This window comes from Lactuca saligna, chromosome 5, assembly GCF_052625555.1.
Source record: "Lactuca saligna cultivar CGN05327 chromosome 5, ASM5262555v1, whole genome shotgun sequence".
NCBI classification, from domain to species: domain Eukaryota; kingdom Viridiplantae; phylum Streptophyta; class Magnoliopsida; order Asterales; family Asteraceae; genus Lactuca; species Lactuca saligna.
This window is the reverse complement of record NC_136421.1, coordinates 217,121,656-217,131,448: the sequence shown is the minus strand read 5'-3', so window position 1 is coordinate 217,131,448 and position 9,793 is coordinate 217,121,656. Positions and strand designations below refer to the sequence as shown.

At 38.9% G+C, this 9,793-nt stretch overlaps 1 protein-coding gene across 1 annotated transcript; it reads right to left on the bottom strand.

The window, feature by feature from the left end:
• Positions 1-7,380: 7,380 nt before the first annotated feature.
• On the bottom strand, positions 7,381-9,114 carry LOC145044890 (threonine synthase 1, chloroplastic-like). The gene has a single exon (XM_078993236.1). It carries the CDS (start codon positions 9,040-9,042, stop codon positions 7,528-7,530), a length of 1,515 nt encoding a protein of 504 aa, XP_078849362.1. The 5' UTR covers positions 9,043-9,114; the 3' UTR covers positions 7,381-7,527.
• Positions 9,115-9,793: the final 679 nt, after the last annotated feature.

Here is a 9,793-nt window from a genome sequence, read left to right as displayed (position 1 = left end):
TGTGGTTATTTATTCATTGTCAACATGGCCAGAAAGGATGATTCCCTTCAGTAAATCAGTACTCGTTTGGATGAAAAGAATTATACGTATTGGAGTTATGTTATGAATAACTTGTGGGGCTATGTCACTGGAAAGAAAAAGCAAAACCCTCAGTGCCTCAAACTGAGAATTATGATTTGTTGCTTGATGCATGGGAGACTGATAACTCCAAGGTCATTACTTAGATCAATAACTCTGTTACTCAGTCTATTGGTATGCAGTTGGCTAAATATGACACAACAAAAGAAGTTTGGAATCACTTGGAGAGACTGTATACTCAGTCCACCTTTGCTAAACAATATCAGTTGGAACATGATATTCGTGCCCTTCAATAGAATGACCAGAGTATTCAAGATTTCTATGCTGCTATGTTTGATCTGTGGGATCAATTGGCTCTTACTGAATCTAAAGAGTTAAAAGATTTCCAGCCTTACATTGCTAGGAGGGAAGAACAACACTTGGTCCAATTCTTGATGGCCTTGCGTTCTGATTTTGAAGGCCTACGTGGAACCATTCTTCATCGCTCTCCTCTTCCCTCAATGGATTCTGTTGTCCATGAGTTAATTGCAGAAGAGACTCGTATCAAGTCTCATGCAGATAAAGGTTTTAAAACAACCTCTATTCCTACTCCCGCTTCTGCTGTGCTTGCTGTTTCCTCCAACCAGTCTCGACAAAGTTCAAGGGTTGCTCATGATGAGTGTGCATTCTGCAAACAGAAAAATCATTGGAAAGCTCAATGTCCATTGTTAGTCAACAAGGGTAAATCTGGTCAACCTCAGTCAGGGAAACAAAATAGGTCTAGTCAACAGAAGTTTCAGCCACGTTCCTTTGGTACTCCTCCATGGACCTCTCATCCTCCGCAGTTTGCTGCTGCTGTTGTGCCACCAGTTGACACAGAATCTGTTGGAAACATGCCACCATCTGCATTGGATCCCAAAGTGTTTGAGAGTTTAAGACAATATTTGGCCTCTAATCCCACTGCCATGTCTGCATCTATGGCTTATTCTGGGCCTTCTTCATCTGATACATTAGGTATTCCCTCATCTTTGTGGATTTTAGATTCTGGTGCAACTCATCATATGACTCCTCATTTGTCATCATTTGCTTCTGTGTCGCAAGTGTCATCTATTTCTGTTAAGTCTGCTAGTGATACATCTATGCTAGTTGAGGGTGTTGGGTCTGTCTCTGTTTCTCATATCACTCTTCTTGATGTTTATTACATTCCCAAACTTACTTTGAATCTTGCCTCAGTCAGCCAGGTATGTAAGTCTGGTAATTGGGTGTTCTTTTCTGATTCTGTCTGTGTTATACAGGATCAACACACCCAAAAGGTGATTGGGATCGGCCGTAGGGTGTGAGAACTATATGTCTTGGAGGTCCTCAAAGTATCTGCTATTGTTGCTTCCAGCATTGATTTATCTTCTTTTCGTTTGAGTCCTTTGTCGTCTGAGTTTTATCTTTGGCATTCTCGTTTGGGACATGTGTCTGTATCACGTTTGAATTTTTTAGCATCTAGTGGTGTTTTGGGTCATTTAAACTCTTGTGATATTTCTGATTGTAGTGACTGTAAACTGGCAAAATTCTCTGCTTTACCCTTCAATAAAAGTATGTCTTGTTCTACTGCTCCTTTTGACATTATTCATTCTGATGTGTGGGGTCCTGCACCAGTATCCACAAAGGGTGGGTCAACTTATTATGTATCTTTTATATATGATTATACTCGATATACATGGGTTTATCTTATGAAACGCAGATCTGATTTATTTGATATTTACAACAATTTTAGAGCTCTTGTTAAAACTCAACATTCAACTGTGATTAAGTGCTTCAGGTGTGACTTAGGGGGTGAATATACCTCTAATGATTTCACTCAGTTACTTGCTTCTGATGGTACCATACACCAGTCTTCGTGTACTGACACACCTTAGCAAAATGGTGTTGCAGAACGAAAACACCGTTATATTGTTGAGACTGCCCGCTCATTGCTTCTGTCTGCACAGGTCCCTAGTGCCTTTTGGGGAGAAGCAATCCTAACTGATGTGTATGTGATTAATCGTATCCCTACTTCATTGAACTCAAGAATGCCTCCTTTTGAGAAGTTGTATGGTCATATACCAGATTACTCTTCCTTACGACTTTTTGGATGTACTTGTTTTGTTCTTCGTCCTCATGTTGAAAGGAACAAGTTGAGGCCGAAATCTGCTATTTGTGTATTTTTGGGGTATGGTATTGGACAGAAGGGATACCGTTGCTATGATCCTGTGGGTCAAAAGTTATATGTTTCCCGGCATGTTACTTTTTTGGAACATATTCCTTTATACTCAATCCCTGCTACAACCCACAATGTGACACAGTCCGATCTTTTGCATATTGATCCTTTTGATGAATATATAGAGGCTCGATTCATCTGTCACATGATTCCTCAGCTCATGACACACCCACCTCTTCAGAGGGTGCCTCGTCTACACCTATTCCTGATCCTGATCCTGATCCTCTGGTTATTGAAATCGAGGATTGTAACGCATGTGTATCTGGGCCTGTCATTAATGTTGATATATTAATCTAGGTTAACCTTTGTAACCCGTTTTGAAATAATAGAAGTGTATTATTTGAGTATTATGTGTTTTGTGCTTAATTGCTTAATTATGTGGTTTGATTAATTAAGAATAAAAATAAACGTCAAAATTTAAGTGTAAAATAAACTCGTTATCTTTTCATAATGTTGTAGTAGTTGAGACGAGGTTTCCGAATATATATAGAACGCCCAAATCTGACTTCGTATGAGGAAGTTATGATTTATTGAAGTTTCGACTTAGCGGTATGCAGCCCGAAATACTTGATTTGAGATCGAGCGGTTTTTAGCCGAAGCAATCTAAACGATAATCGAAGATCTCGTTGTTGGTATCGAAGCGATGAAAAGTTAGGCGAGAACGGACGTCGGATGAAGAAGTTATGAATTTATAACGGAATTTTTCTGTCCCGGCCTATTAAAAATAATTAATAAAAATAAAGTCAAAATTAGCCGACAGAGTCTAAACGAAAGTTGTAGAGCGTAGTTTCACCTACGCGTGGATATAAAGAACGCCGAAAACGGAGTTCGTATGAAGAAGATATGAATTTTCAAAGTTTATTAAATAATTAATATTAAAATTTAATTATAAAATCCGGTATTATCCGAAGAGGAGTCACCGAGCTTATCCAAGGTACGCCCAGCGTACAGAGAAGCGTGACTCCCCTCGCACTCGAGTTCTTCGGATGACGAACGCCATGACGATTTCGGACGCGTACACCCAGCGTACGTGCGAGGCTCAGCCTCCTATAAATAGGATGTGAGGGCAGCCGGCTCATTTGCTTTTTTTTCTCTCTTCTCTCTCCCGTTTTACCTCGATTTGCGTGCCAGAAGTACCCCAAAGCCCCGGTAATATTCCCGAGCCCCGAAGCAAGTTTCGAAGCCCCGAAGATCCCGAGAAGTGCGATTCCCGAGCCGAAGCTCTGCCCGCAAGAAGTTCGATTTTTGTAGAGATCTTCCAGATCTGCTGAGGATTTCTACGTCTACAAGCCGTAGTGCTGTCCGATCATCTTCTGATCAAGTGAGTGTATAGTTACTTTCTTCTAACACATAATTATAAAGTATTTTATACGAAATACGTGTTATGTGTATAATTTTGTTGTTATATGTGTGAATGTATATTCATTCTCTTCTATCTCATAGATCTGATTTATTTTCTATGAAATACGTGTTATGTGGGTATGCCTCATCTGTTATGTGGAATATATATTGAATGAAAATGCTATACAGGTTTTAAACTATGTATAAAAATATATATTTTTATCTACTAATATGTTGGGTAGAACATGGGTAGATAGTTGATGTGTAATAAACAGATGAGAGGCCTCGATGTTGTTGTTGTTGACCTAGTTATTCAGCGGAGTATGGATAACGACCACGGACTCCTTTTAGACAGTCTTGTGGAACGCTAGCAGGTTCATAACCTGTAGGTGTTGTGAACGATGTGTTCACCGGTGTACTCTATCCCCCTCATGGTTGCCTTTAGGATATTTATTGTTGAGGAAACCCCTTATCAGTAATGTCTGTCCCGATGAAAATCCTAGATTAGGTCCCTTGAGATAGATGTTGTTTTAGGGACGTAAAATGAGGATAACGGGAATGGGTAATTGGGATAGTGATTGGTTGGTGAAATTAAATACAATATATTTGTTGTGGGTTGAAAACCCTATATGCTCACCAGGCTCCCAAGCCTGACCCACTCAGTTTTATTTGTATTACAGGAAGTGGCGCAAGGGCGTAAGATGGATGAATCATCGAGTTGTTTTGTTTACAAGTCTGTATATGTATATATTTGTTGAATGACTTGTAATGTTATCGTTTATGCTTTATGGTCTGTATCGGAACATGACATCCCGAGTTTTGATTATATAATGAAAATGCATCTCTTGATGAAATGCTTTGATAAATATTATTTTATCATGTTTTGTTTTGGGAACAAATTCCGCAACACTTTTAAATCAAAAGGATTTACTCTGAAATTATTTAAAAAAAAACATAAATGAAATCGGTCTTTTCTTGCCGTGATTTTGGGGATGTCACAAGGATCCACCTCCACCACCACCCCTCAGGAGATCTTCTCGTCCTGTCAAATCCACCAAGCTACCAGATTTTTCTTACTCTACATATTCAAGACCGTTTGCTTCATTTATAACAAGCATTCATCATCCGTCTGAACCTGAATCATATAAAGAAGTTGTTTTAGATCCTTTTTGGCAGAATGCTATGTGTGAAGAACTCAATGCTCTCCATCAGGCTCATACATGGGATTTGGTTTCTCTTCCTCCTGGGAAACATACGATAGACTGTCGTTGGGTGTACAAGATAAAGACTAAAGCTGATGGTTCTGTTGAACGGTACAAGGCTAGACTTGTAGCAAAAGGGTATTCCTAACAATATGGTTTTGACTACGAGGAGACATTTTCCCTTGTTGCAAAGATGACGACAGTTCGTACTATGATTGCAGTTGCATCCGTCCGACAATGGAAGATCTTTCAAATGGATGTCAAGAATGCCTTTTTTGAATGGTGACCTCCATGAAGAGGTTTATATGACTCCTCCCCCTGGTGCTTGGTTTGAGAAATTCTCTACTGTGATTACCTCTCTTGGATTTGTCCAGAGTAATCATGATTTTGCTCTGTTTGTTAGATGCTCGAGTGCGGGACGGATTCTTCTGTCATTATATGTGGATGACATGATTATTACAGGTGATGATGATGGTGGTATTGAGTCTTTGAAGCATGATCTCGCTCATCGATTTGCTATGAAGGATTTGGGCTTGCTGCGTTATATCTTGGGTATTGAGGTTACTTAGTCTAAGAAAGGGTACCTTCTTTCTCAGACTAAATATATATCTGACTTGTTTACACGGGTAAGCCTCTCTGACAATCGGACTGTTGATACTCCTCTTGAAACCAATGCACGATATTCTCCTACTGATGGTATTCCTTTGTCCGATCCGAATCTTTATCGCACTATTGTGGGAAGTTTGGTTTATCTCACAGTTACTCATCCAGATATTGCTCATGTTGTTCATGTTGTCAGTCAGTTTGTTACTGTTCCTACCTCTGTTCATTGGGGAGTTGTTCTTCGTATTCTGAGATATCTTCGTGACACTCAGTTTCAGACTCTCTTGTTTCCCTCGACATCTTCTCTTGAGTTACGTGCCTATAGTGATGCTGATTGGGATGGTGATCGTCATGATCGTAAGTCCACCAATGGATTTTGTGTATTTCTTGGAGTCTCTCATTTCATGGAAGAGCAAGAAACAGGATGTTGTCTCTAGATCTTCTACAAAGGCTGAATATCGTGCTATGGCTGTAACTATATGTGAGATTATCTGGTTACGGTGGCTGCTTGCGGATATGGGAATTTACATTTCCTCATCTACTCCCTTTCATTGTGATAACAAAAGTGCAATACAAATTGCAAAGAATTCTGTTTTTCATGAGCGGACAAAGCACATTGAGATTGATTGTCACTTTACCCGTCATCACCTGCAGCTTGGGACCATTTCGCTTCCATTTGTTTCATCAACATTGCAACTTGCGGATATTTTTACGAAGACTTTATCGGCTTCTCGATTTCGGTTATTATGTGACAAACTCTCAATGCTAATTGCTGCGGCATTGTGAGTTTGAGGGGGGATGTTAGTCTATATATTATTAGCCCGCTTGTTTATGGACCCTTTAGTTTTTAGCCCATTAGGGTTTCTGTCTAGCTAGTATTTATATCCGCTTTATTCTTTGTAGTCTTTATGCTTTTCTTTGGAGACTCTTGTAATCCCTCTTTATCATAATCATATGATAATATTAACATAAACAATTATAATGGACTTATTCCTCAAATCACCCTAACAAATACCTTTAAATATCTTCAAAACCAAAAAATACAGGTTCAAAAGCTCGCTTGGGATCAGTAAAAACAGTAGACACAAAATATGATTGATATATTCATATTGAAAAAAAATGCTTATTAAACTTTTGTCTCGATATCACATCAAAAAATATCTTGCAAGATCATCATGGTAAAATAATGAAAAATGTAAAAGTGATAGAGGGTAAGGTATATTAGTAAATTAATAAAAACTTAATGTTTAGTTTTAATGGTGTTAACCATAAGTACTTTATGATGCACTGTTTTCCAAACTTAAGAACGATGCATGCAACAAATTCTTGATGAGGACATGTGGTATTTTTTTTTGCAAAACAAGGGAACATTTTTGTAATCTTGTCTTACGAATTTGAAAAGTAACATCTTGTTTTTGTATAGTGGGTTGGGTTTATGCTTTTCTATTTATCGATTAGACCAAAATTTTAAGCAATCGCTCCATTAGTCCTTTTTGTCCTAAGCCCATGGATATATTTAAACGTTTCAAATTCTTGTTAGCGAGAAAATGACTCGTGATAGAGGAATTTGTCAAATATATGATATTCATAAATTTATTTTCTTTCCAGGCTTCTTTTCTTTATTCTTATTATTATGAAAGTATATTTTACATATAAAAATACTCATTATATACAAAAAAAATCCCTTGAGTTTCTTTGACTAAAAATTATAGACAGCCCCAATAGCAAAGTCTGAATTTTAAAGTTTATAATTTATAATTTTATATTTCTGTAAATTTATAATTAATAATTTATTTCGTTGACTCCGTTATTGATATTCACCAAACCCCTCTTTGACTCAGTTACTAGTCATTACCACGTTACGTACGCCTCGTTGACTCCGTTAACTTTTTCGTTACTGTGTTTTACATATTTTAACAACGAAAAAAAAAAAATTTCTGTAATATATTATACCAGATTTTGCCATAAAGTATACCAATTACAAAAAACGACTTACATGAGTTCAAGCATCCTGCAAGTTTTACTTGTACATACACCATTGCAAGTTGTACAACGTCCAATACTCATCGACTACTATGAAACCTTTTTAAGATGCTTCTTAAGGACGTCCATGACAGCTTCGTAATCCGCCGCCACCTCCACCGGCGGATTTGCAAACTTGGAAGCTATATCTTTTATCGACTTTGAATGATAATCGATCTTCGCTTGAGTAAACTTCAATCCATGGGCAGTACTGACCACCACCGTCCGATCATTCTTCCCAATCACACCTCTCTCCCGGAGCTTCATTAGAGCCACCAGTGCCACCCCGGTGTGAGGACAAACGAACATCCCGGTTGAGTCTGCAACGGCCATCGCATCCATCAGCTCCTCCTCTGTCGCCTCCTCCACTATTCCATCGGAGTTCGTTAAGGCATACACTGCTCTGTCGATGGAAACAGGGTCTCCTATTTGGATAGCGGAAGCGAATGTGGTGGTAGCTTTCACCGGAGAAAAGTTTTTCCAACCGGATTTGTAATGGAGGTAAAGCGGATTTGCGTTTGCAGCTTGAGCGCAAACAAGCCGTGGAATCCGATCTACTAACCCTAGTTCTTGACACATTTTGAAACCTTTGTAAAATGCGTAAATGTTACCTAAATTTCCTCCAGGAATTATCACCCAATCCGGAACTTCCCAATCAAATTGCTGCAAAATCTCGATCGCCGCCGTTTTCTGACCTTCTAATCGCAAACTGTTCAGTGAATTCGCAAGATAAATAGGTAATTCAGAGGTAATTTCTCGAATTAGCTTCATGCATCCATCGAAATCTGTGTCCATGCTTAATACAAAAGCTCCATTTGCTATTGGTTGAACTAATTGCGCCATTGAGATCTTATTTGCTGGTAAAAATACTATTGACGGAATTCCGGCAGCGGCGCAGTAGGCGGAGAGTGCGGCGGAGGTGTCTCCGGTGGAAGCGCAGCCAACGCCGACCAATGGTTTATTCATTTTACGGAGGCGATTAACTTGGCTAACCAAAACAGTCATACCTAAATCCTTGAAGCTTCCGGTGTGACTAATACCACAGTGTTTCACCCATATATCATTCATGCCGCCGAGATGATGTTTTCCGTAACGCTCCGCCCAAAAGAGGTTGGAGTTGCCTTCGAAGGCGCTTATGATATCGTCGTTGTCAATTTCCGGCAACACCCATTCTTTTTTGGACCATACGCCGGAGCCGTACGGCCAGGTGGTGCGGCCGACACGTGAGTCGAAGAGTTTTCGCCAGTATTTCCCGTCGAACTGTTTCAGAGCCTCCATGTCGTGTTGGACATCCAACAGGCCACCGGAGCGGCTCCTGTAGATAATATCGTCGAGGGAGTAGCATTCGTCGGTGACGGCGTTGAAGGAGACATATTTGGCGGAGAACGGAAGAAGAGAAGGGATCGACTGACGGTTGTTACCGGAAGTGGTTGTCGTGATGATAGGTGGTGATGAGGTACAACTGATGGTGGTGGATTTTGACAAACGGAGGTTATGGAAGTGGCGGCAAGGTGGTGGAGGGTGGCGATGTTTTGGGAAGAAGGTGGTGGCCGGAGCCGAAGCCATATTCGAGAGAAAGGGGAGTGGGTGGTGGTGAAGATTCAGGTGCTCGTACTTTTATCTGAAATCGGATATCGGATATTACTCAATATATAAGAACATATGAATCACATGATAAATAAATATTCATTTATTCAATTTATATTTGTTTTCCATAATTTAATTTTTAAATTTTATATTACAAATATGTTATTCTAATCCCACTTTTAGGAGTTGATCGAGTGTATTTAACTTGTTACTTGTTTATCTTATTTATTGATTATTTATTGATGAATGCTTACACGGTCGTGGAGATAGTCAAAAGAAAAAAAATACATATCTACTATCTTGTTTTATTTCTACTACATATTGTAATCTTTTTTTTTTTTTTTTTTTTTTTTTTTTTTTTTTTTTTTTTTTAGATCTTAGGGTTGTGAAGCAGAACATTGAAGATACGAGGGAAATAGTGATTTGAGTAGGGATGTCAAAAATCCCCGTGGGATCTTGATTTCGTACGGGACTAAATTTTTAAAAAAATCGGGAGCGGGGGCAAAATTAAACTCCGTTTATTTTCGGGACCGGGATCGGGAGTTGGTATTTCCGTCCCGTACTCCCGCGGGGGCCCCGGTTGTACAATTATTAAAAAAAAATTATATTTAATATAAAATATATATACAAAATATATTTTCTAATTTTAGGTTTTTGTTAGGTTTCACTTTCCCGTTTCCAATTAATAGATATTGAAGAGGTAGTAAATTAATCATAGATTTTTGAATAT